General features: G+C 42.0%; 2 protein-coding genes across 3 annotated transcripts; one reads left to right on the top strand and one right to left on the bottom strand.

Moving 5' to 3' along the window:
• Positions 1–642: 642 nt before the first annotated feature.
• Positions 643–1,976, bottom strand: orai1b (ORAI calcium release-activated calcium modulator 1b). The gene is made up of 2 exons (XM_069673080.1): positions 1,695–1,976; positions 643–1,582 (listed from the first exon to the last, which is right to left on the bottom strand). Exons 1-2 carry the CDS (start codon positions 1,806–1,808, stop codon positions 1,025–1,027), a joined length of 672 nt encoding a protein of 223 aa, XP_069529181.1. The 5' UTR covers positions 1,809–1,976; the 3' UTR covers positions 643–1,024.
• Positions 1,977–2,524: 548 nt separating this feature from the next.
• On the top strand, positions 2,525–26,642 carry kdm2bb (lysine (K)-specific demethylase 2Bb). Of its 2 annotated transcripts, XM_069673076.1 has the most exons (21): positions 2,525–2,665; positions 3,191–3,335; positions 3,483–3,561; positions 3,702–3,748; positions 4,369–4,547; positions 4,672–4,778; positions 7,758–7,851; positions 8,034–8,187; positions 8,364–8,479; positions 9,256–9,382; positions 9,659–10,059; positions 10,151–10,237; positions 15,386–15,616; positions 18,443–18,586; positions 19,100–19,186; positions 19,314–19,643; positions 19,873–20,951; positions 21,023–21,186; positions 23,165–23,326; positions 23,831–24,049; positions 24,890–26,642. In XM_069673076.1, the coding sequence occupies exons 1-21, from the start codon at positions 2,621–2,623 to the stop codon at positions 25,069–25,071; spliced, it is 4,179 nt and encodes a 1,392-aa protein (XP_069529177.1). In that variant the 5' UTR covers positions 2,525–2,620; the 3' UTR covers positions 25,072–26,642. The 2 variants fall into 2 exon arrangements, with proteins under 2 accessions (XP_069529177.1, XP_069529178.1); XM_069673077.1 differs by lacking the exons at positions 2,525–2,665; positions 3,191–3,335; positions 3,483–3,561; ... (7 more) ...; positions 9,659–10,059; positions 10,151–10,237 and adding an exon at positions 12,128–12,305.
• Positions 26,643–27,231: the final 589 nt, after the last annotated feature.

The raw sequence follows: 27,231 nt of genomic DNA, 5'->3' as shown, positions 1-27,231 counted from the left end.
CTCTACATTATTGAGATAAAACCCCATCTGAATTATATTTGAACAAACATCAGCATCAGAAGAGCACTTCATGGATCGACAAATGTGAACGATGAAGGTGACGTGATAATAGGGATGTGCTTCAAGTGGAGTGCTCAGGCTTTACAAAATAAAGCACTGGGAACATCAGTGTCTAATATTAACAAATACTCCATAGGCTGTAAATGTGGTTTAGCAGAATGTGTAATCAGTCAGAATTATTTAAAAAAGCTTTGGATAAATGAAAATTCAGACAGGACTTTGTTATTCAGGATAAGTGATGCTAAGACAGATTTGAATTACATCTACTTCAAATGTTACATTTGCTACATTTTTTAGGTGACTTGCTTGCCTTGCATTACTGATAACAAGTAAGCTGCACAGATAAGATAAGAATTATTTTCTGAACATAGTGCATCCAATTATTTTGAAATTCTGAAACTTAAAATGCCGTATGATAAAATGACTTTATTTCTAACAACAGAGCCTGTGCTACACATGCCAGCATAATTTCTTTAACAATAATAATACTGGAGTTCTGGCAGTGAGTCTATGAAATGAGCAGGCATTACATTCATGAAAATGTTGATCATTACCATAAATAATGAACACAGTGAATAAGAAGGGGTTAAATACTTGTGGTTTACTGAACACAAACACATAATATATATCAACAAATGCAGTGTTCACTGACAAACAAATATAAACGCAGCAGGCAACAGACAGGATTCAAAGTAATTGAAGATTCAAGACGTCTCTGCCACAATGTGTGCGATAAATCAAGCAACTATCACAGTTAAGACTTTCCAATTTCAAGTTACATGCGTCATGGCAGATTCAGTGAGTTCACAGTTGATTAAATGTGTTCTAAAAATATGACTCTTTACACAAAAGTACATTTCACGACAAAGAGGTGAGACATCTTCATTCCTATAAAAAATAAGACGCCAATGATTTGGCTTCTGGATTGGAGTAATCCCAAGGAGTCAGAGTTAATCTTACTTGTCTATGGGAAATGTGAGCTTGGAGACTGCAAGATGGAAGATTCCCCTCTGTTGTCCAGCTCGTTTTGTAGCCTAGTGAGATTAGACAGCTCCTCCAGCTCCTGAAACTGTCTGTCAGTCTTGTGGCTGACCAAAGAGCGGTAAAAATGCACAGCAAAGACTATGAATACTAACCCAAAGGGGACCATAATGGAGGTGGACGTAATAGCAGCAGCCACACCAGATGAAACTGTGCTATTGCTGGACTTGTTGGGCTTCACAGGCAAAAATTTTACCCAGCAGAGCAGAACAACCTCGGCTAAGAAGAGCAAAGTACCAATAACTGTAGAAAAAGCCCACGCCAGTTCTATGTGCCGGTGCATTCGCTCATGTGGGGACTCCTTCACAGAGTTGAGGTTGTGGACATTGCTGACTGCCTCAATATTGGGTAAAATGCAGGTGCTGACCATCAGAGCGAACAGATGAACAGCCACAAGCACAGTGGTGCAGGCACTGAAGGCAATGAGAAGAGCAGGGGGGTATGGATAGCTGTTGTCCAGCTGCACTTCCACCATAGCCACCTGAAGGGAAGAAATAGGAAGAGAATAGGAAACAACTTTATACACGTCAATACCGAGTAATATGACAATAGATCTAAAGAAGAGTAAGAGAAAGTCTTTAAGATAATGTTACCATAGCAAATCCAGAGAGCAGAGCTGATGTCCGGCTCGAAGCCTTCAGTTTAGCTCGACTCAGGTACAGCTTTCTCCAGGACAGAGCTTGTAGTGAGTGCTCGTTCAGGCTCATGTTGCTCCCGTTATCAAAGAACTGGACGAGCAGCGGTGACGTAGTTACCTTGTTACTCTAACGTGACACGACAGAAACAAACGTTCAACATGCTAACAGTGTACACCTCAAACACATTTAACCTCGCCAGCTGACGGAACTGCGGAAGCTATTTTTTCACCACTAGTCTCCGGCGTGTTGTGCTGCCTGCCTGCACCTTACATTACCCATAAGCCTGCGCGCGCTGAGAGGAACATCCGCTATCTGTCTTGCGTTTTCTCAGTTAAGGGATTAGTATCTAGACCTTAGTTAGTCACGTTGTAACAACCACACTCAATGTGTATTAATTGTTTAAAAAATGTGTTTTTGTCTCCTTCAACGGTTGAACGCACTCACACACCCCTCCACGTGACGCACGTCACGTCCAGAGTACAAAAGCTGGAGTTGATACTATAAGAATGAATGAAAGTAAATAAAGAGCTGTTTGTATATATGTTAAATCTATGTTATAGCTTCTTTTCCATGAACAAGGCTGGTTTAACTATTCGACCATTTATTACAATAAAATGTAATATTTTTTTTGCATTTCACCACAAACATTGAGCGGTTAGTTTCATGTGAATGATGCTGCTTTGTAGTAGCAGTTGAGAAGCAGTGAACTAACACGCCGTGACGTTGTCCAACAATGTTTTGGTTCCTGACGATGACGTAACACACAAAAACATGGTTCCCTTGTTTTGAACCTGAAAAGCGTGCTAAGTGTTTCTTTAACTTCACTACGCATGAAGATGCTTATCCGAACCTGAATGACCGGAAAACATCCGTAAGAGACGATGGCTCAGGCAGTGGAGACGTGTACTGAATCCGGACGCAGGCTGGTGTGTACCATCTGCCGTGTTAATGTTAGCTTATGAAGCGAGATTGGCAGCGAGCTAATTAGTTAGCTAAGCTAACGTCTGCAACTGTAAATGTCGGGATATTGTCAAGTCACTTAAGCTGTTCAAGTCAGAGACCATGAGGGAAAAAGAATGCATTAGAGATGTGATAACTTCTCTTATATTTTAAACAGGTCAGCGAAAATACGATAGTCAAATCAAGATAAATACACATCTATAACAGTGAAATCCTGCAAATACTGCCTTTATCGTTATGAAGTAACCAACAGCTTCCTCTCCAAGTGTCCTATAATGTTTTTTGTTCTTGACGTCAGATTCAAGGAAATTAATGCTACTATATTTAACTGAATACGATCCTTTACTCCAGTTGTAAGTTAGGAATAAAATAAAGGTCCACCTAATTCACACCAGTCAGACTGTCTGTTTCTGGGCTGTTGTGACAGAAAGAGTTTGCTTTCCACGCGTGTTGCAGATTTGTCATGTAAATAATGTCGTTTTCGATGGCAGCGCTCCATCTGCCGGAGGATGTACGACGAAAATGAGGATTTGTCTGATGTGGAAGAAATTGCAAATATCCGAGGCTTCAGCGTGGAGGAAAAGCTTGTCAGTGACAGTTACAGCGCAAAATTTGTCCACTCCATGGAGGGTAAAGGTAAAAGAAACATAACACACCATAAGTCATTTCATAAATATTCAGTCATTAATATTTGTTAATATTTTTTATTTGCATTTGATTGACAAGATGCCTTTTCCTCATTAAATCAATGCTTTTGTCCATAACACTCTGGCTGTCTTGCAGACTTCTCATATGAATATGTGCAGAGGGAGGCTCTCAGGATCCCTCTCATTTTTACAGAGAAAGCTGGACTAGGGATCAGGTGAGAAGCCATTTCTTGAAATTCACCAGTTTACTGATAATTGTTTATTTAAATATTTTACAGCGTTCATGGTTTTGATTTAACCTTATTTATATTTGTATACATTCATCTTTTAACCACCTGGTAACTCTCTTACGCAGAATGCCTGATCCAGAATTTACAGTCAGTGAAATTAAAGGCTTAGTTGGTAAGTACAATGCTACACACGCACACAATAAATTAAATGCATAAATGTTTAGTAATGTAGCAGTTTGAGTGATTAAAAAAGGAAAAGGTGAGAATTGATTACAACTGCAAGTTCAGAGAATATTAGCAGGTAGAGCGAAAAAGTATGGAGGTCAATGAGTTTGAGTTTTACTGAAATTTCAAAACATTTTATTCTGTAATCCAAAAGTTGTGAGCGGCTGGAGTAATCACTCTCTTAGGAGGCACCTTTTCAAAATTATCTGAAGTGTCCTAAAATAATCAGTGGGAATTTTTACCTCCACAGCACAGTGTGCTGAAGATACAAAGCTGCAAAGACATTTTTTAATCCATTATAATACAACTGTGTTAAATGAAGCATGAATCAAGACCGGATCAGGGTGTAGTTGCTCCATCTAGTGGGGAAAATAATGAATAACATGCATGGTTTTGTTTATTAATCATTTAATTTGTCAAATATCATTACTATAGCAACACATTTCATCTAAAGATAGCATGCAATATTATTTCTAGACAAGCTTGCAGACATATTTAGTTACATTTTAGTGTCAGTGGAAGTGCTCACAGGTTAATTTAAACCTGTGTCCTCGCTGTCGTTTGCAGGCAGTCGTCGGTCTGTGGATGTCATGGACGTGAGCACGCAGAAAGGCTCTGAAATGAGCATGGCTCAGTTTGTCCGTTACTATGAGACGCCAGAGGAGGAGCGGGACAAACTCTTCAATGTCATCAGCTTAGAGTTCAGCCACACCAAGCTGGAGAACCTCATCAAGCGGCCCACAGTGGTAAGAGACGGTAAAATCGTAATATGACGTTATAAAGGTCACATATCTTGTATCGTACTCAGAGAAAGTTTGACTAAAACACTGTGATCGATGGCTAAAAGGGCTATGCTGGTCACTCTCACAGGTGGATCAAGTGGACTGGGTGGACAACATGTGGCCTCCTGATTTGAAACACAGCCAAACAGAAGCCACAAATGTCATCTCAGAGATGAAGTACCCTAAAGTGCAAAGGTATGACTCTTCATTTTGTGTCTGTGAGGGCTCCATGTCAGTCTATAATTGAATATAAATTGAAATATGTGGACCAACGTACAGGAAACACTTGGAGAAGATTGCTGCTTCCTTGGCAGTAAATACATTTCTCCTCTGATCCGAATCTCTCATCTAACGCTCAGCGGTTGCAGAGCGCTGCACACTGTTGGTGTTATCCATCTCCTGAACGTGCTCTTGATTGTTGCTAGGCAGCAGAGTTTTCCACAGTGGAGGATGGGTTTATAACAGCTGTAGTCGGACTGCACAGACGGCTCTCGGCCAATCAGATCTCTGCATTTGCACATGGCAAAAGAGTCACACTGAGTGTGCCTTTCCTTTTAAGCTCAGCTGCTTGTATTTTAACCCATCAAATGAAAACCCCACTAATCCAACTCTCCCCCCTATTGTCTCCTTTTGAGTTATATTTATTTATTTATTTAAATTGTATTTAATTGAATAATAATAGTTAATTTACAGCTGGTGGTATGGATTGGGAGATCAGCTTTTGCAGATGGTCAGGAGCAAATGATTTCCATTATTATTCAATCCTTTAAAGACGTGACAGAAACCAGAACTTTACTGGTAGCTGTGTTTTATATATATGTAAAAAAAATACTTTTATGAAGGGCCTGAATTCCCTTTAGGAGCTGTGCACAAATCCTGTCTGTTCAGTTATTTTATTATAACAGTTTTAATAATCTATTCTCCATTAGCAAGTTCATTTCTTAAAGGCTTCCTGTCCCTTATTTTACTACTAGCCTGAAACACCTGCATGCTGACTTTCAGCCTATGTTGGAATGTGTCATAGAGTTGCAACACATTGGGTATAATTTTTATATATAATATATATTTAAATATAATTTGTTACAATTACCCTTGATTATCTGTCCTTTTCCCTAATATATTCATTTTGACTGTGATTTAGGGATGAATTCTAAAATAATCTTGCAATAACTATTGCGCTGAGATGATTTGTTATCATTATTGAAGTTAAAGTAAAAACATTAAATTAAAAATATAATGAATTGGAAGCTAGTTTTATAACAAGATACGGTAAGATAATTCTTTATTGATCCCTTGAGGGGAAATTTGGGTGTTGCTGTAGCACAAAGACAAATAGCAAGTAAGTAAATACAGTATAAAAATAAAATAAGAGGTATATACAGCTGTTATACAAGTAGGAGTAAGTGACAAGATAACGTGACAGTTATGAGACGTTGTGTGGGTAATAGCAGCAACATTTCAGCAGTATGAGATAAGACAGTTTGTTATGAAGTATAAGGTGTAAGATATAGTAACATATAAGGTGCAGTACCAACGTTTCAATAAATACAGTTTGGTGTATTACAATGTGTATATGTATATAATGTATGATATGGAAAATTAAGTGAATATTAAAAATGTAATATAAAATCATATAGTATAATATCATATACAGTGTGTGGTATCAATAATAATAGTATAATAAGATATAGTACAGCAGTAAAGACAGAATATTAGATGTATAATGGTGTTGTAGGTACAGCATCCGTCTTTTAAATAATCTGTTAAGAAATAATGTAAAATAATCTGTCGTTTAACTTCTCAAACGGGAGGATTTTCTTCATTTCTTTGTCTTATGTAACTGAAAAAATAGATACTGTATTTGGACTGTTGGACAAGAAGTGTGAAGATGTCATTTTGTGCACAAGAAATCTACAATGGCGTTTTTTCTAGGGATGCCCTAATGCATCGGTTGAATATAGGAATCGGCTGATACCGGCCTTGTTGACAGGCATCGGCCCATCGGCAGATAAGGTGGCGTGCACCGACGGCAGTAGCTGATGTTTTTATTATTTAGCTGCTCTCTGCAGTTATTGAAAAAAAACATCGGCATCGGCAAAATTGTTGTTTTCAATATCGGTATCGGCCCTGATTTTCTCCATCGGTGCATCTCTAGTTTTTTCCCAACATTTTTTGGACAGATTAGTCCACCATGAAAAAATAAAAATCAACAATATAATTCATGTTCAATTATTATCTTTCTTTGGTTCATTATTCTCTCTCATGCAAGCAAAATGACGCCACCTGACTTTAAGCTCTGTATTCAGCACTGCTTCATTGCTGTGGTCACAGTTAAGGTTCAGTAACAGATAAACTAAATAGATCCATAAATGACGATAAAGACTATTTTGTCATTTAGGAATCTTCAGTTTACCTCAAACAATATTCTTCCAAATTTCTGGACAGCGGCCTGTTGTGCATGTTTGACTGACACCTTAAGAGTATATCAAGGATTAAAGGACTTATGTCAGCAGGATCTGGACAAACTGGTGCATTTATCTTCAGTCGACTCGATTACTCTAACAGTGCCTTTACAGGCCTCCCTAAAATAATCAATCAGACATTGACGCTGCTGCTCGAGTCCTCACTAAGACCAGGAGAGTAGCTCACATCGCTCCAGTTCTGAGTGATAAATTAACTTGCCTTGCTTTGCCTTGACAGTTAAACTAGCCGGGTGAATAGTTGCAATTTTATTTAAACTGTTGTCATCAGCGCACTGGCTCTCTCGTTGTGTCAGATAAAAACAGTCCCCTCTCATCATCACCTCTCTGTGGGGTGAATAACATAATACTGCGTATAATCACAAACAGAGCTGCTCCTATTTATCTAAATGACTGTATCATTTTTATCGGGGAGAGCTAATCATTCCTCAATTAATTTCCAGAGGAGAGGTGTCCTGTTGTGAACGATTCGCTCTTTGCTGTAGTGCTCTTGTGATTGATCTCTCGTGGTGTTTTCTAACGGTGGCTGTCGTTTCCAGCGAAACACGACAGAGATTTCTGCTGCTTGTAAATTGGTTCTGATTGCTGGGCTGTGTTTTTCATTTGTCGATCTTTTTATTGATACATCTTTACTGTCTTCTTGTCTACAATGTGATTACTTGGAATGATTTTGCTGTCTCCTTTTCTGCTTCAGGTATTGTTTGATGAGTGTTAAAGGCTGCTACACAGACTTCCACATCGATTTCGGGGGAACCTCCGTTTGGTATCACGTATTCAAGGGACAAAAAGTAAGCCTATTTTTTATCTCTTATTTACGATATTCTGTGCCACAAACCCTCTTTTATTCCTTTCATGGAACATAAAAGAGATCATTGAAGAAAATAATTTAAGATGATGCAACCTCGAGTGTTCAGAGATATTCTGTAGCTGAACTTGTCCAGTATAACCTCTAAAATCTCCTCCTCCTCAGGTGTTCTGGCTTGTGCCTCCAACCTCTCATAACCTTGCCCTTTACGAGGACTGGGTCCTGTCAGGCAAACAGAGTGATATCTTCCTGGGAGACCGAGCGGATGGATGCCAGAGAGTCGAGCTTAAGCAAGGATACACCTTCTTCATCCCATCTGGTGTGTTGGCATGGCTGTTTTAAAGTAGCCAGCAGGATAAGATTAGCTGCCACTTCAATGGACTGTAATGCTTACTGGAGTACAACACTGTTTATAGTCAGCTGTGTGCATGCATCCTCCACATGCTCCCTATCTCTCTATATATATGTTGTGAACTTTTACTTTTTGTAATGAAGGCTGGATTCATGCTGTCTACACTCCCGAGGACACACTGGTGTTTGGAGGCAACATCCTGCACAGCTTTAACATTCCTATGCAGCTCACCATTCATGAGATAGAGAATAGGACCAAGGTAGGAGTCCTACTGAACTCTGACCTGCACTGCAATACAGTAAACTCTACTTGGAAAAAAATAGTTCAATAAATCCACATTACAAAACTCTAATTTTTGTAAAAAAAAAGATCTGCTCTCATTGTACAGAATTGATGCCATAATAGCCCCCGTGATAGGCGCCGCCATCATGCGATGGTGAAGTCATTTGGAGCCAGAGCTGCGCAGTAGAGATCGGCGGGTGGCGCCGCTGTAGCCACTTCCCCTAACCAAAACACACACTTAACTTACAGAAAAAAACAGCAAAGATCCCGCATGTCGCCGTGTTTAATGGCAGAACAGCTTCTTGTGTTGGTCTGAAGCAGACGTTCACAGATATGGAAACTTCAATGACCGTTGTGATTGTTTTAGTTACATCTCTTCTCGACGATCGTCCTCCACTCTGCTTTTCTGGAACAGATCGGCTGCAGGAGCCGTATTGGTCAACAGAGCTGTCAATCATCCTTTTTACAGCATCAAATAACAAATTAAAGATAAACTTGTCAGAAAAAATTGTGCGTCCAAAACACTTGGACGCAAATCAGCATGATAACAACTAACTATAATGACAGAAACCATGCTCGAAGTGTTGTGGCTTCACTTTTAGGAAGCTGTCATGTCCATCTTTTTATACAGTCTATGGCTCAAACAAACATGTAACAACTGGAGTTTATGAAGACATAAAAATACCCTGATTGCATGTAAGTATGAGGTGTTCTTAGAGGTTACTCTGACGCTGGTTTTGTCCCCGTTTTCAGGTTAACTCCAAGTTCCGTTTCCCCTTCTACTACGAGATATGCTGGTACGTCCTGGAGAGATACCTGCACTGCCTGACCAAACGCTCCTACTTCTCTCAGGAGGTCCGTAAAGAGCCTGTAGTAATGGGTGAGCTGTTTTCTAATATCTCCTGTGTGTCCCTGGATACTTGTGCTGCAGTTGTAATTATCTCTCACAAGTTATTAAATCTGTTATTAAATGTATTCATGAAAAACTGTTCTGCTCTCCACCTGTAATGCTGGATTCTAACCGGCTTTGCTGCTACATTTAAGGCACATACACTTTATGTGAGAATAGTCTAATTCTGAAAGTTAACATTGCTGCAAAGAATAAAACAATATGGACAAACATGGTAAGTCATTTGACATTCAATTTTCCCTTCAGACAACGACACAAAGCCACACACAGAGAGCCCCTCCTCTGACTCGCGGAGCCAGGACATGAACGAGGACTTGTGTGAGACTCACGCCAGGGAATACCAGGGAGAGAAATCCGAGCGAGCGGCCCAGGATGGCCCCTGCTCCCCCGACAACCGGAGGGGCCAACACCTCAAAGCGGTTTTATCTATCGACTCCGAGGACAGCTGTAACCCCGGATCCACCTCCATAGATTTCCCACAAACCCCCTCTGACTCTCCAGCCTCTGAGAATAAATGGACCCATCTGACCGAGTTTGAACTGAGCGGACTCAGGACGCTGGTGGAGAAGCTGGAATCGCTGCCTGAGAATAAGAAATGTGTTCCAGAGGGAATCGAGAACCCGCAAGGCCTGCTGGAGGACATGAAGGTAGGAAACTTAGACGACACGCTGACAAGTTTGCACATGCAGTCATTTGCATGATAGAGAATTCTCTGGTCTGGTTTCTTTGGCTGTCTAGGTGGTGTTAAAAGAACACGCTGATGACGACCCCAAGTTAGCGATCACTGGAGTTCCTGTTGTGTACTGGTCAAAGAAAACCACTAAGGTAAGAAGAGTTCAGCTGCACTGTCAGACTTTTTAATTCTTCAGCACCAAACAGTTTTTTTATCTGTAATTTGAGCTTCAACTCATATTGATCGACACGCTTGATTCTGAGTTAAACAATTAAACAATAGAAAGAGCTTGCAGTTTACTTCTTATTGATCTGTTTTCTTCAAGTCTTGATCCTCACACAGAAAACATTAGAAAGGTCTGCGTGTGCTTCTAAATTCTTGTGTACTTATGCTTTTTCCTTTTGTGCGTCAGTATGTTCTACAATATACCACTATTGACAGTCGGAGGAAAATTGTAACATTATAAGACTGTTTAATAGCTGTAATCATCGGCAGGCTATAAGGGCTTTTGATGTGTGTATCATCTGATATTTTATATATCATCTATATCATCTCTGATTTTATCGTGTTTGGAGCATAATCATAAGAGGGTCATAATAATGACCTCTTCCATCTTCACTAGTATCTAGTATGAAAGGGTCAAAAAACATATTAAAAAGGGGGTATCATGCTAATTTCAAGCTTCATATTTCACTCTGTGATACCTGTGGAGTAACTTAGCATAATTTACAGTTAAAAAACTCTCATACAGCCTCTGCCTGAAACGACTCAGTCAGCTCTGTCCCTTTAAGAAACCCCACCCCTACAAGCCCACTTTCTTCTGATTGGCCAGCTCTCCAAAGCCTGCTGAGGCTGCACTTTGTGATGTCACAAAGTGCAGCGTGTAGAAAAAACAGTGTGAAACCTGGCGTTCACAGCAGCCTGCAGACTGAGCTGAGAAGCCTGGGGATTACTCAAACATACTTTCACCTACAGATTTGAAACTTCAACCACGTTTAGTCTGGACATCCAACATTGTAACATTATATATATGTGTCTTAAAATGTGAAACAGCATCTTTAATGAATTCTACGCAGACGTAGTTGGTTAAGTCTTTATTTCTTGGATTGCATTATTATGTAAAATATGTGGAAAATGTAGGGCTGCACGGTGGTGCAGTGGTTAGCAATGTTGCCTCAGAGCTAGAAGGTTCCTGGTTCGAATCTCGGTTCGAATGTAGTGGGCCTTTCTGCGTGGAGTTTGCATGTTCTCCCTGTGCATGTGTGGGTTCCCTCCGGCTTCCTCCCACAGTCCAAAGACATGCCTGTTAGGCTCATTGGTGACTCTAAAATTGACCGTAGGTGTGAGTGTGAGCGTCAAAGGTTGTCTGTCTCTGTGTGTCAGCCCTGTGACTGACTGGCGATCAGTCCACCTCTCGCCCAATAACAGCAGGGATAAACACCCGCGCAAATATAATATATATTGGGGTAAAAAATACAGAATGTGCTCAGGTATGTTAGCGTAAATGACTCTTTTAAGATTAAAATGTTTTATATCTAATATTCTCCATGCTTTTTAATTATTGTCACTAAACTGTTACTAAAATAATTTTCCAGACATGAAGTGTGTGAGAGGCGGAGGAGCCTCAACAGGAGGTGGGCGGATGGGACGTGTTGTATATGAATGTATGGAGGTGATTACTATTGGTTTCATGCAGCCTCTGGTCCCCCCAGCCGTCCCTCCACAGGCCAGCTGCTGGTTTTGGGGCCTCTTTGTGTTTGCCTTTTGTAATGAGATGCCATCTGGCTCCATTGGCTGTGCAGAGCCTGCTCTCCTCTTCCTCTAATACTCATCATGAATATGACAACAACTTTTCTGCATCTCCTCTCTCATTGGATAGAAGCTGACTCCCCCCCGCTACATATTCTGATGCACTGCCGCCTCCCATTGGCCCTGTGCTTCCCCAAACCCCTCCTCTTTTCCCGGGAGTCGATCCATATTAATGAGGCCTGCTCGTCTGTGTTTCCTACATCTGCTTGTGGTATTGTGGAGCCGTGGAGTAGGAGGGAGGGCTGTAGGCTAGACAGCGGTAGCAGGAGTAGAAGGAGGAGGAGGAGACTGCAGCCATGTCAGTTTGCTGCGAGCTGGACGTGGTGTGAAAAAAAACAACAAAAAAAAACCCCAGCCATGGCCATGTCGCTGAGCGCTGATGATGAGGACTACGACTCAGACTCCGAGCAGGTTAGCACACCGAACCCCCGCGAGCAGGCCACCAGAGGAATGCTTGTGCCAGACAGAGCGGCGTGCAGCATCACAGGGCTGCGAGAGAATGGAGCTACCTGGAGAGACATGCATTGATTCAGTCTGCCTTCTTGTGCTTTGCTATTTGCTCTTTTAAAATCTTTTGTTGCCCGTGTGAGCGTGTGTGTGCGTCTGCGGGCATGCTCGTGTGTTTTGATCAGGTAAAACCAGCATTGGGAGCAGGCTGTGTTTATATAGCTCAGAGCCTCAGGGCTGCTATTGGTTGTTTCAAAGCAGAGAGGCAGAGGTATGGGAATTCACGTAGATGCAGAGGATGAATTTTTCATGGCTTGTTTGTAAAAACATCAGATGTGCATGTTAGAAGATGTGCAGGAGTAGCACAGAAAAATGTAATATTAATTGCGTTAATAAGAAAGGGTTGTAATTTGTAGTATTTGTCAGTGTAATACGCTGAGATCTCTGACCTGCTTACATCAATTAATGTGTTTTATTCCCTTCATTTAAATACGTCTTGAACCACACCCCCCTTACATTAATTCTGAGGCTTGAAAAACATTGACTGCAGAGTCCATTTTGCCTTTTTGACATCTTCAGGTCTGCTTCTTTCAGTCATGTGAATGCACCTGTTATCAGTGCCACAGTTCAACTATTTGAGCATCAATAAAATATGCTTATATTAAGGCTAATTTGAAATACACTGCGTGGTGAAGCAGGCGCAATATGTCCACAGCAGGTTGAGTATCTAAGATCATCCAGATATGAAGTTTTAGCACCAGAACACCTGCTTCTATCTTCATCTCCAAAGCATGTCGTGCATTATCTGTAAGGACTTGTGTATCTGATTGACACTGTTTCTGTTCCTCCACCCTCAGCTCCTGAGTCACCACACTTCCGAGGTTTTATTTGTGTGCAACACGTGCTCCACTTTCCTTTTGTCACATGTAAAATCTGGGCTGAACACCAAATATTGTGTGCGCCACAGGAGTCACATGTTTCTAACTTTTCTACATATGCCACCTCGGAAGATTAACGGGGGGAAATAATCCTTCCAGGACGTCGTGAACTAAAGTCAATAGTTTCCAGATATACGGATGTTGGGACTGTTGGTACTATTTCTTGATGTTCTTCTTTGATAAAACAACCCGTCCTGTTGTTTCTGTCCTCACAGCGCCGTCTTCAAAGTGTGTTTAAGGTGATCTTAAGTGCATCCACAGTAATTGATTTTCACTGTTCTCCACAGCAGCTGAAGAGGCTCCAAGGCTGCGTCAATGAACATTAGAGTCTGATTCTCATTATGTTACCCAGCTCAATGGGCTTTGAAGAGGCAAGAAATTACTCGCTGTTATTGTACTCTTTACAATGAGGACACATGTAGGTACTATATGCTCTGACTACACCGCTAAGACATGTATCTTAATGTTAATAAGGTAATATTGCTAAAAGAAGCGCTTGTTCCTGAGACAGAGAGTTTGTACTCGGACTCACTCACTCGGTAGTGTTGTCATTTTATCCTCTGCATCTGAGGGATATCAGCTTTAGAAACACTCACTTAGCACACAGAGGGGGGTTCAGAGGGGATTTAAGGGGAGGCTATTTGAAGTATGTTTGCCTCCTGCACCTGCAGTTTAAGTGACAGGTGTAAACAGTTTATCGATCAGAGCTCCGACCTGTTGTCTCGTGCAGAAGCTTGGCTACACATCATGGCGTTTAAGCTGCAGCTCTGTGGATATTTGGTCTCATTTCTGTTCTTCTGAAACAGACCCTCTGGCTTTAATCCCCCCCTGAATACCCCCAGACCAGTCCAGTGCAGATTGCACAATCCCCACCCCCCTAATATCTCTAATCCTGTCTGCTTACCACATATCTGACTGCCCATGTCACTCTATTTCACGGCTATTGTTGGAATAAATGACTGTAATGTGCCTAAGATTGAGCCTGCTTTCTTTTTCTGTCAGAGAGTCTCATTACAGTTCTTATTGGTTACAAGTCTGTGTGTCATAGACTGTTCTGTTAGGGAATGGGACGTGGCTGTTGCTATGCTGACGCTAGGAAAATCTGCACTGCCGATGTAACTAAAGAAATCTTCATTTCCAAGAGCTGCAGCCTCCTGCACTCCTTGTTCTCTTCTATCTCGCACACATTTTCTCTCACGGCTTCGTTGGCGGCGTTTTGACATGTGGTGTGCACGTTAAAAAAACATTGTTGTGGTTGTTGGGTTTTTTTTTTAGAGCCTGAGAAGAAGCAGAATTTGTAACACAAGAGCAGAAAGGATGGAGATCAAAGGCCTGGCTTTATTAAATCGAGCACATTAAATATCTACTGTTATAAATGAGTCTGTGCAGCCGTCTTACACAGAAGAATGGGAGCGAGTGATACATGTGTGAAATGCCGCCATAAGTGCAGTTTCTCTTTGAAGAAGGAACATGCAAGCAAGTGGAGGGCTAAATTTGGAAGATGCCTTCAGGGACATTCTTGATGTGTTTGTTTTCTCCTGGTTCCTACTGCTTTAATAGGCATGAAAAATGTGTGTGTGCACAGACTGTTTTTTAATCACATTTCTGTCTGTGGATATATATATTTCATGTATATTCATTTAAAGGGGATGTCTTTATAATTATGTGCATGTGCTTGGAATTATTGACCCAGAGTTACGCAGAGCGGAGAGAAGATTAGGCAGAACGCCCACATCAAACGTTACACTGACCCCTGCTGTAATCAATAGCATACTTTGAAATGATTCTTATTACATAACAGGAATATAAGGGCTTATTATCCAGCCATGGCAACATTATTAAATAAAAGTGCAGCATTAGAATAAAGGACTAAAGGATGATGTTTAAGTAGTGTGATAAGCATACTAAAGCATCTTCAGACAGGCTTTTGTTAAAGCTAATAAGACAGTAAATAGTACATATGTTTTTGCTAGTATTACTAAATCAATGCTCTTATACATATGCAATTATAAAATACATGCATCATTATTTCACTTCCTAATTTTCAGACCTTTTTGATGCCTGTTACATTTGACTCGATACAATATCCTCTTTTTTTCCTTTCAGCCCCGGCCCCCGAACCGGCCGAAACCTAAGATGGCAGCTTCCCCTGCATCAGCAGTCAAGCTGTCGGCCAGTCGAGGAACATCTGGTGCCAGGAGGAGAAGGACGCGCTGCCGGAAGTGCGAGGCGTGCCTGCGGACGGAGTGCGGGGAGTGCCACTTCTGCAAAGACATGAAGAAGTTTGGCGGGCCGGGCCGGATGAAGCAGTCCTGCATCATGAGGCAGTGCATCGCGGTGAGTTCACTGATGTTCACACGATGTCAGAGGAATTGTTTCATATTCTGGGAAAAGTCCATATTTTTTCTAAAGCCAGCAGGCAATTAGCTTAGCTTAGCATTAATAATGAATAGTCAAAAATTAAGAAATATCCACCCCTCAGCACCTCCTTAGCTCACTGTGTCCAAGTCCTACTTGTTTGTTTAATCTGCACAAAACCCTGCACGCTTTAATGTGCGCCAAGCAGATCCCATTCCTCCACAGAGAACTGGCTGCTTCTTTGACTTGGTGAATCAGCCATGTAAATTTAAAAGCCTGGCGCATTGCTATTGAAATGCCCTTTTAAAAAGAATGGCAGACGACACTCTCATCCTTTTTTTAAAATGTTATAGTGTTTTCCAATGACTGTATATAAAGATGGACGACGCGTCTCCATCTGCTCTCATTGTACAGAATTGATGCCAAAATAGCCCCCATGATAGGCGCTGCCATCTTGCATTGGTGACGTAATTTGGAGATCGGCGGGTGGCGCCGCCGTAGCCACTTCCACTAACCAAAACCAGAAGCTTAACTTACAGAAAAAAACAGCAAAGATCCCTCATGCCAGCGTGTTTAACAGTAGAACAGCTCCTTGTGTTGTCTGAAGCAATGCCTGCACATATAGATGGACAACTCGTCTCCATCTGCTCCCATTGTACGATGCCAAAATAGCGCCCATGATAGGCGCTGCCATCTTGCGATGGTGAAGTCATACAGTAGAGATTGGTGAGTGAAGCGGCCGTAGCCACTTCCGCAAACCCAAAAACACACTTAACGTTTCCACTCGCGGATCGTCCTCTGCTCTGCTCACCCAGAACAGATCGGCTGCAGGAACCGAATTTGTCAACAGAGCTGTCAATCATCATTTTGACAGCATCAAATAACTAATTAAAAATAAAATTGTCAGAAAAATTAACACTTGGACATAAATCAGCATGATAAGAACTAACTATAATGACAGAAACCATGTTTAAGAAACATGTATTTGGCATGTATTTAGATTTTATAGTTTGACTCATGTCCCATCTGTTAACATGGAGGAGGCGGGCTTGGTGACCTATACTGCAGCCAGTCAGCAGGGGGCGCTCTAAATGTTTTGGCTTCACTTTAGGGAGCTGTCATGTCGTCCATCTTTTTATACAGTTTATGGTTCTTTCTAATTCATGATGTACCCAGCCCAGCGGAAAACAACATCCAGGTCGAGACGTCCTCTTCCATGTGCTGGTCATTGTTTACAGTCAGACAACTTGATATGCAGGGGAAAAGGACATCTATGAGCAGACTTTTACTGCACTCGTATGCAGATATGTGTCTGTTTATAGAGATCAGAAAAAAGCTCAATCATCTTCACATGATGGAAAGAAAAATAACAGAACACCAAAATATTTCCCCTCCCCTACAGATTCAGCCTTCATATGCAGATATCTGTTTATAGAATTTAGACAGGGCCTTAATGCTCTTGACCGTGTGCTATAAATAGTTTAATCTGTGTTTATAGCTATAGAGAACATTGTCTGACCACTGTCCACGATATGACAGGCATGAAATTAAAACATTATCGGGGTGCTGGTTTCGCTCAGTTGGTAGAGCAAGCGCCCTGTGTACAGAGGCTACAGTCCTCAGCGCACTGATCGCAGGCAGGTCTGCCGATTATTTGGTGCATGTCATCCCCACTCTCTCCTCCACACATTTCTCTCTTCAGCTGTTCCAGCAAATAAAGCCAAAAAAAAGAATACATTAACATTTGAAGAAGCTTTTTTTAATAAGGGAACATACTGCTGGTCAGTGTTTTTCCATTGAACTCATTGAACCGTGTCTCATTGATTGACACATTCAGATCAGCTCAGTGTGTCGTTGGACACTTCTCTCCCTGTCCGTGCTTTAAATGATGCTCCGACATTAAAGCTTTTACACACGGCTGGCGTTTACATCCAAGAAACAAACAGATCGTTTTAACTCTTCAGTCATGCTGCTTTTTGATTAAGGTTTCATTTGCTGACAACATAGCTCATGGACTCTTCTTTTGTCCTCATGTGCAGTAACAAGAAAGCTACCTAAACTACATTTCAAACCTCCCTGACTGAAGATTTTCACAACATTGTAAAAAAAAAAGATTGTAAAGGTTGCCTTGAATATAGAAAATCAATGTAAACTTATGGTGTTGTTGCCAAAGGCTGTGTCTGAATGTTTCAGCACCATGGACAGAGACAGAGACTGCGTTTGAAGCATTGAGACGGATCCGTTTTAAATGATTGACCTCTATGAACAAGAGAGTGAGACAGAGATGGCTTCTCTCCCGATAACCCACACTTGTGGTCTTAAGCTCTTTAGCAGCTGTGCGTCACTTTAAAGATCTGCCAATATGATAAACCCACTGGTGATGCTCACTTCCCCTGATGGTGGAGCCGTGCTCAGAGCAAACATATGCTGTGCCACACATTCTATTTAGTGTTTAGGATCAAATGCAAATAAATAGTGCAATTAAAGGAGTAAAATAGTCGTATTATACTGTTTAAACATTGATGTTAAATATGAGACTACAATTAAGTTAATCTCCACACAGATCAAGTGTGCAAATCAGTATTACATCACTGAGATTGGAGCTTTTAAATTAGTATTTTTTAGTCCACAAGTAGCTTTAAACAAAATATTGCAAATAGCGCTCAAATTGAGACTCTTGAGACTCATTTTAAGTGAACCCTAAATCAATAAAAGCATAGTGACAGAACAAATCGTTCTTAAAGAGGATATTAATTTGGTAAACCAGCCGTATTTTTTGAAGCCTGTGTTCTGTGCTTTCTCCAGCCCGTCCTTCCTCACACAGCCGTGTGTCTTGTCTGCGGAGAGGCGGGGAAAGAGGACACAGTGGAGGACGAGGAGGAGAAGTTTAACCTAATGCTAATGGAGTGCTCCATCTGCAATGAGATAGTTCATCCTCACTGTCTGAAGGTAAACGTGAAGCGAAAGTACCGCCACGCACTTCTTCTGTGATTGATTGAGCTATTGTTAGCATCCTTTTAAAGTTGCCTTGTGCTAATTAATAGTCCTTGGGCCAGATTTACTACTGAAATCACGTTGCTAGAATGTGCATCAGGTTTGCGGTAGAAGTCTGTGCATATTCAGCTTCTGATGTACTAATAAAGAAGCTGATTGCGCAGCCAGCTCTTGGACTACTGCTGGTACTGAACTCCAGATGCACTCTGCAAGCAAAAGAGAGCAGTAACTTCCTGGGCTCTGTTTACAACTTCTTTCCCTGCTAAACTGACAGCCGCAAGTAGTGTGACCTCAGTGAATCTGTCAGAATATATGATTAACCTCTGTGATCATGTCTCCTCCTGTTATATGCACGATGCTACCTTGAAAGCAATGAGAATGCCTGCTGTTTGAGGATGAATGTGTCGCATCTGCACCTTAAACAGCTGCCTTAGTAAGCCCGGCGATCTATTTGATCTCTTTGCTCAGGTTAAGGATTCAAGTGGAGTCGTCAATGACGAGTTGCCAAACTGCTGGGAGTGCCCAAAGTGCAACCACGCCGGGAAAACAGGGAAAGTAAGCATCTGTATGGACTTCGTTGCGTGTGTTGTATGTAATGATAAAGCAGTCGTCTCTGTCTGTGAATCTCTCAACAAGAGAAATAAAGTTGTGCTCTCCTTTTTTTAACCTTTTGGCCTCAAAGCAAAAAAGGGGGCCAGGCTTCAAGTACGCGTCGAACCTTCCTGGCTCGCTGCTAAAAGGACCGCGCTTAAACCGGGACTCCAAAGACGAGCCTGACCCGCCGATGGTGGCTACGGCGACTGTTACCGCTCTGACGACCACGCCGTCGGCCGTGAAGAGGAAAGCAGAGAGGGAAGAGTGCCCGAAGAGGAAAGAAGAAGAGCCCCCGAAGAAACGTCCCCCCCTGCTGTCTCTGGATGGTACGCCCCGACCGCGGCTTGAGGACAACCCGCTGAGGAAAAAGAGGAAACTTTTCGACACCAATGATGAACCTGTCATCGTGAAAAAGAAGGTAAAAAAGCTTGTGTCTTATCAGCTGTGCTGAATGAAGTGGAGGTTTCATCGTCTCATATCAACTTAAATTAAACTACAGTGTGTCAGCATTTCATAAATCTATTCGGAGCCCCATTTATTCCCTTAAAAGTTCAATCTACAGCGAACTAGAATCTGCTGAAACTCAATATTCTCACATTCACTGCTTTAAAAAAACATAATTATATTCCCATTTAATTCTCTCTTAGAAGAAGCTTTCAAAACCCGAGGAGCCCTTGACTCCGAAGCTGTTGCGGCAAATCAAGACAGAGAATGATCACGGCGACGAGGAGGATGACCCGGAGGATCATGACGAAGACGGATTTTCCCTGGACCGGATCCGCTTAAAGCAGAAAAACGAGTACGACGACGAGGACCAAGAAGAAGACGAGGACGGAGAGGAAGAGGAGAGAGTGAAAAAAGAAAGAGACAACAGTGCAGACGATAAAACTAAGGTCCTGTTGAATCCACTGCTGAGGACGTCTGCAGCCAGAGAAAGCGACTTATCCACCTCCAACTCTCCGCGGGCCGGGCCGAGCAGCGAATCAGGAGACGCTCAGGAGAGGAGCTCTGCTCAGCTGAAGGCTCGCCATCAACGTCGACGCCTCCCGAACAAAGAGCTGAAGAAAGAGTTCAAACAGGAGAGTCTGAAGAAGGAGGACTGTCTGTCCAACCAAAAGAACATCTCAGTGAAGACAGAGGACAGCCCGGCCAATCACAATCGACGACCACTGAAGAACGAGGACTCTGTGGCCAATCAGAACCGTAAACCACTGAAAACAGAAGACCCGAGCACCAATCAGAGCCGCAGGGCCATTAAAACAGAGGAAGGACTCGCCAATCAAAACAGACGACCGCTGAAAACGGAGGACAGTTTGGCCAATCAGAACCACAGACCTGTAAAAGCCGAGCCCGAAAACGACGTAGACGACCAAAAGCCAAGATGGCCTCTTAACAACGGCAGCGGCGACCTGGGTGACTGGCTGCGACACAGGGGGCGGGATGTGACGGACACGCAGCGTGGTTACTCACCGCTCAGCTGGAACAGAAACCCGCCCATCACGCCGATATGCCCCCGCCCGCTACCCTGCAGATCACCGCCAAAATGCATCCAAATGGAGCGCCATGTGATCCGGCCGCCTCCCATCAGCCCCCCGCCCGACAGACTCCCGCTGAACGATGGCGAGGCTCACCTGATGCGGAGAGAGATGTGGATGTTGGTGTTCGGTCACCTGACGCACAGAGATCTGTGTGTGTGCATGCGTGTGTGCAGGACCTGGAACAGATGGTGAGTACACGACGAACACGGCGTCCACACTTTAAAGGCGGTCTGTTGATATCTGCTGCGTGTCTCACCAGGTGCTGCGACAAGAGGCTCTGGAAGCAGATCAACCTGAACCGCTGTAAGTCCATCACACCTCTCATGCTGAGCGGAATCATCCGGAGACAGCCGGCGGCTCTGGACCTCAGCTGGACCAACATCTCCAAGAAACAGCTCAGCTGGCTCATCAACAGGCTGCCTGGTAAAAATATTCAGAATGACGTGAAATACTTTTCAAGATGAAACTGACAAGAGAGGGAAACTTTGGGATGAGGCGTCTAGTTAATGGGATGTCCTTGACTGACAGGGAGAAATAAAGAGAAGTGGATGAAGGTGTGTGAGGTTCAGGCGGATTCAGAGCAGCAAGACATTCCCAATCAAAGTGGAGCAAAGTTAATGTTCGTAATTATCAGTTCTTAATTTATTTGAAGTTAGAAAAAGGTCTCACAAATAAGATGAGAGGTTCAGCGGTTCATGAGGCATGGTTATCGAGAACCGGTATTTTCTGGTACCAGTATGTGATCGGTCAGAACTGAAAGTAACGGTGCAACTATCAGTATTTAATGTTTACGTTAAGTCTTATTTAATGTCATTTTACTGCAATTGATTCATCCTACCGTAGCTGACATCCGTTGCCTAGTGATGACGAAGCCGCCGGCGTCGGGCAATGACGTTACATTGTTGTGGCCTCATGCTGGAGAAAGTCTAGTAGCTCTATATGGCGGACAGATCAAAGTGTTTAGGCTCACTGTACCAAATTTAACTTTGGTGCAACTTCGTGTAAAAAGGTAGTTGCGTCTTAAGTGGGTAACACCAGCATCCTCACGAAACGCGTTCAAGTTCAACATTCTGTAATTCTGAGCGCGTTCGACTGCGTTAGCAAAGCAGCTAACGCTAACACTGTTGCTAGCGTTTCTCCTAGTACGTCCTCAGTGCAACCTCCGAGTTCCGGTGCCTCCAATGGCAATGCTGGGAAGTGTGAATTTTGAGTTGCCATGACAACCAGAAAACTGTTTTTGTATAGCTTATGACTGTTAATGCATTTACTGTTAATGTTAACTGTAGGGAGATGAGCTCAGCCCTTAACCACAGTTACTACCCCCACTTCCAGAGGCGCATTATCAGACACCCTAATAAAGATGTCTTTAATTTTTGCACCAAATAATGGAGAGTAGTATCGATAAGAGTATCGATAAGTATCAGTATTGATACCGGTATTGATAAAATCCATTCCAAGTGTTAATACTGAAACAGCTGGTAGAAATGTCCATCTTACTGTAATCGAGTGTAGATTCCATTTTAGGGCCTGTACTTTTTCACTTTTACTTATGTAAACAAGTTGGAGCGATACCTCGATTTTCACAAGAGCCTTTTTTGTACTTTTACCAGAATAAAACCCTCTGAACTGAGGGCGTCATTGAAGAACATTGTAACACATTCACAGTTGAAATGTTCGACTCTTATTCTTAGTTATTATAACGGCTTAGCTCAGCAGTTAAATCGTGCGTCCCATATACAGAGGCTACAGTCCTCGATGTGGCAGCCCCGGGCTTGACTCCCACCGCTGGCCCTTTGCAGCGTGTCATCCCCACTCTCCCTTCCCTGATTTAGACACTATCCACTGTCCACCTTGTTATCCATTTGCACATGCAGTAATTCAACAGAACTAAGCGCACATTTAGCCATATTGTGAAAATATTAAGTTTACATTTTTAGTAAATGTCTTTACATTTTTTTTATGAACACTTCAAAGCAGCATGAACTTTTTTCAGTTACATTCAGGTGATGATAAAAAAAAGTATGTTTATGTAGTTCATGTTTGTGCAGTTTCCGCTAAGTTACAACTCCCATATGTTCAGCTCATCCGTCTGGATAATTGTGTCCTCAGAGAGTTGTGAGTTTAGATGGTTTACTTCAGATGCTTTCCTCTGTTCTTGATGAATGTCTCTGCTGGATCATTCAGCTAATTAGATTCCTCGTTGGTTTATTTTGTGACCTCAGATTAACTAAAACTCTGGAGACAGGAAGACGGAGAAATAGGCCACATTTCTTCAACAGTCTGAATGTGAATCTGCAGTATTTTTAGCCTTGCCGTGTGGCTGCACGTAGAACTGATTTAAGGGATTGACAGAAGATCAGTGTGTAGTAGCTTCATTCAGAAACACGTGTTGTCCCCGCAGGTCTGCGCGTGCTGCTGCTGTCAGGATGCTCCTGGGTGGCCGTCTCTGCTCTTTGCACCTCCAGCTGTCCTCTGCTGCGAACTCTGGATGTCCAGTGGGTCGAGGGGCTGAAAGATGCTCAGATGAGGGACCTGCTGTCGCCTCCTACGGATAACAGACCAGGTACGGACCTACCTGATACCATGGTTCCTGCTAAATACATATACATATATATTTTTTAAAAAAGGTTTTAAATATATGCTCTTACTTGAAAAAAAAAGGCTAAATAATTTTACTAAAACCACTTGTATTTTTTATAAATGTTACTCAATCAAGAATAAACAGTGCCTTTGTTTGGGACTATTTTCTGCCAGGGATTAATACACAATTGGGTCTCTAGTGATTATTTCCAGCAGCAGGAGGGTGTTTGTGGGATTAACTCAAAATAAACTACAGTACCCGTTTTTATCCTAATGAAGGAACATCAACGCAGCAGTTTGGCTCATTAATGTGTTTTTAAGAACAGTGGAGCTCTGTGGCACTGAGGAATAAGCTGCATTAGGCCTTTTGTGTGCGGCACAGATAAAACTTCTTAGAAGGATGATTTATTTTAAGCCTAATTTAATTCCTTAAAGATAAGAAAATATCGAATATCACCCGACTTATCCTTACATTTTCTCTCTGCAGGTCAGTTGGACAACAGGAGTAAGCTGCGGAACGTGGAGGACCTGCGCCTGGCGGGTTTGGACATCACGGACACGTCCCTGCGCCTCATCATTCGCTACATGCCCTCGCTGTCCAAGCTGGACCTCAGCTACTGCAACCACGTCACCGACCAGAGCGTCAACATCCTGACCGCTGCCGGGACAACCACCAGAGACTCGCTCACTGACATCAACCTGTCAGGTAGGAGCCTGTCTGTGTTTAATGTAAGTCTGCCTGCGTTTGACTTGCTCCCCCTAGTGGCTGAATCCTGAACGTACCAGATATCATTTAAAACCCCAGTGGGTCATTCTTCCACTTCTAGATTTATCGATTAATTTGAGTGTTTTCCTTCAGTTAAAGGACCATACTGGTGTTTCTGAATGTTTGTCCTCTTAACCACAATTAACTCAAGCTTTCAGGCGGTGACTGTTTCTGTCACCTTTATGCAAGGTCATGTGGTTGTCAAACGGTTAAAAAAAAAGGAAATAGGAGTCGTGCTGAATAAAATCTTGCCTTAAAGCTTCTACAAGATTAAATCTAAACACCTACATGTTCATGTGGGAAGGTACACCAGTTTATTTGTAACAAATATTGTCGTCTAAAGCAACCATTGTGCATCAAACCGGACCTTCATGAAGGTTTTTTTAGAGAAAGGTTTTTGCAGAACTTACTTCTTGCTGTTCTTTCAGAGGTTTGAAATCAAATAAAGATGCTGAAATCAATTGTAATATAATTCTGTGCCATTTGTTGCAAAGTGCACAAATGCTAAAAATATTAATGTTACACTTTTTGTCTCTCTGGAAAGCATTAAAAGCTAAAAGCAGTGAATCAAAAGGCCGTAATGGAAACAGCTGGAAGGCAAATACACGTTGTTTTTCTTGGTTGGTCTCCATAGTCGTCCTGCAGCACCTCTCACCATAATGAGGCATTTGGATTTCATGCCCCAGAATATCCTAAAGGGCTGATTAATCCCTGTGTGTCATAGCTCATGTCTGCACAGGTGACCTGTTAACGCTTCATTTGCTCTTTCTCTCCCCGCAGTCTGTAACAGGGTCACAGACCAGTCGCTGACCTACTTCAAGCGCTGCGGGAGCATATGCCACATCGACCTGCGCTACTGCAAGCAGGTGACCAAGGAGGGCTGCGACCAGTTCATCGCGGAGATGTCGGTCAGCGTGCAGTTTGAACTGATCGAGGAGAAGCTGCTGCAGAAGATCAGTTAGGCGGGTCGAACAGCGGCGTCCACGCGGAGGCAGCAGACGAACAGACACGAGGGCGCCGTCTGCGTCTGCGAAGGGAAGCTGAGCTGCTACAGCAGAATGTACAAACGGAAATCTTGTCCTGTGAAGGCAAAAATGCAAAAATGTTTTTGTTGTTGTTTGCACTTGTTTACTCTTAAGTTATTTATTCCTTTTTTTATGATGGTATTGTATCATGTTTCTCTCTTTGGTGTTTATAGATTATTTTTTGTTCCAATGCAAACTTGATTGCATTATAGAGTAATATTTTTGTATCAGAAAGTGTTTCATACATTTATGTGCAGTATTGATTGCACCATTTACCATTGAAATTGATAATCAATCGGCATTACTGTTAAGCTCTTTATTACTGAGAGGCAAAGGTCTGTTGATTTGTTGCCAAATGTTAGACGGTAGCTGTGTTTGTGTGTTTTTATATTTCATTATGTTCCACATCATGACTCCACGTCCCTTTGAGAGAGATATGTCGAAGATATTTGCACTGAACAGTAAATATGAATACATGAATGTATTCACTCATACACTATACAGTGTACAGTGTATAAAGCATATTTTTACAACACTAAAATCTCCTGCTTATTCTACTAACAGCTTCTAGTTAACCTGGTTATATACAGACAGACCTGCCAGTCTCCATCAGTCTTTGTGAAAGGAGGCGTTTTAGCTCTGCATGCAGCAAAGAGACATGTTTACACACCAGACAATAGGTTTAGTAACTAGCTAATAACAATATAACCATCCCTTTACTCCTCTTATTAGAGTCAGCGACTCAGACTCCAGACTTAAAGTCCAGAAATAGGATGTTAAATTTGCAGAAATTAGACTCATTGTCACGCTTGATCCTCGTTTACACTCGTACTGTATATTGCAAAAGCCTCACGCCCCAAGGATTATAAGTAAAGCATAGTGATGTTTCTGTTTTATTTAAAGTATATCCTCCAGTATCAGCAAATCGATCCAGTAAATCCATGTCCGTCTCCAGACATGGGCCTCTTACCACAAGCTTAATATCACATACTTAACATTATAAACAGTGTTTTAACACAGGAAGAGGCAGGATCAGAGGCCGTATGTGTACATGTCATTAAGCCTGTGCCATCTGAAGAAGAAGAACAACTTAACTGAAAGATTTGTGCAAATATAAAAGTGAAAAGTTTTTTATTTGTCCTGAAAATGTTTGATTTCAAATAACGTCTTAACGGTTTTATTTTCTAACATGTTTGGTTAAAGTTTATTGCAACCATAAGTCTTATTCTTACATCATCATTATGTTTTAACGTTGTATAAAAATGACTCATTTTGCTTTTACAACTTGGAACTCAACAAATTATAACGACTTAAATAGCTTTTTGTAACTATTAAACAGCACTTGATACAGTTCCGAGGATGGGTTTACATTTCATTTTTTTATTATTTGTTTTGTCTCTGCGACATATTTTACTACATTGCTGTAAATGTTGGATCTGTACATAATGTACATGTAAAGCCTCTAGAAGAGTTAAGTCAACCTTTTGAGATATTAAAATCATTTGAAATACTGAGCGGTGTGTCCTTGATTATATGTTTAGATCTGCATTATTATTAAAGAGAGGGTATTATGCTGTTGCACATTTTAAGACATATATACAATGTTACAATGATGTCCACACTCAACGTGGGTGAAGTTTCAAATCTGTAGGTAAAAGTATGTTGGAGTAATCCCCTGCTTAAAAAAGTCTGCAGGCTGCTGTGAATGCGTGCTTTCAGACAGACTTCTCCAGACGCTTCACTTTGTGATGTCACAAAGTGGAGGAACTCTATATTTGGGCATCTGCCAGAGACACATCAGAACTTCCTGCCCCTGGCACAATTCAAAGACACGCCCACCCAGCAGCGCAGTCTGCCTCTGAATTTTTTTTCACTCCACCGCTCTGCTCAACGGCTTTAATCGTCAAGTTGATCAACATTGTCTCGGAGAAAGTGTTTCTTTGGCTGTGAAGGAAAGACATCAGTGTTTACTTTTCCAAAGGACAAGAGCAGCAGACATTCATTTCACATCGTTCATAAGTGAAGTTTACTCTCAACAGGGTAGGAGGTGTGTCTCAAACACTGAGTTCTGCCCCTCGGCAGGCTTCAGAGAGCTGG

This window comes from Semicossyphus pulcher, unplaced genomic scaffold (assembly GCF_022749685.1).
Source record: "Semicossyphus pulcher isolate SPU_LCO1_2020_fin unplaced genomic scaffold, fSemPul1.0.p SCAF_22, whole genome shotgun sequence".
NCBI lineage: Eukaryota > Metazoa > Chordata > Actinopteri > Labriformes > Labridae > Semicossyphus > Semicossyphus pulcher.
The sequence above is the reverse complement of the archived record's forward strand: the minus strand, read 5'-3'. Positions and strand labels throughout refer to the sequence as shown.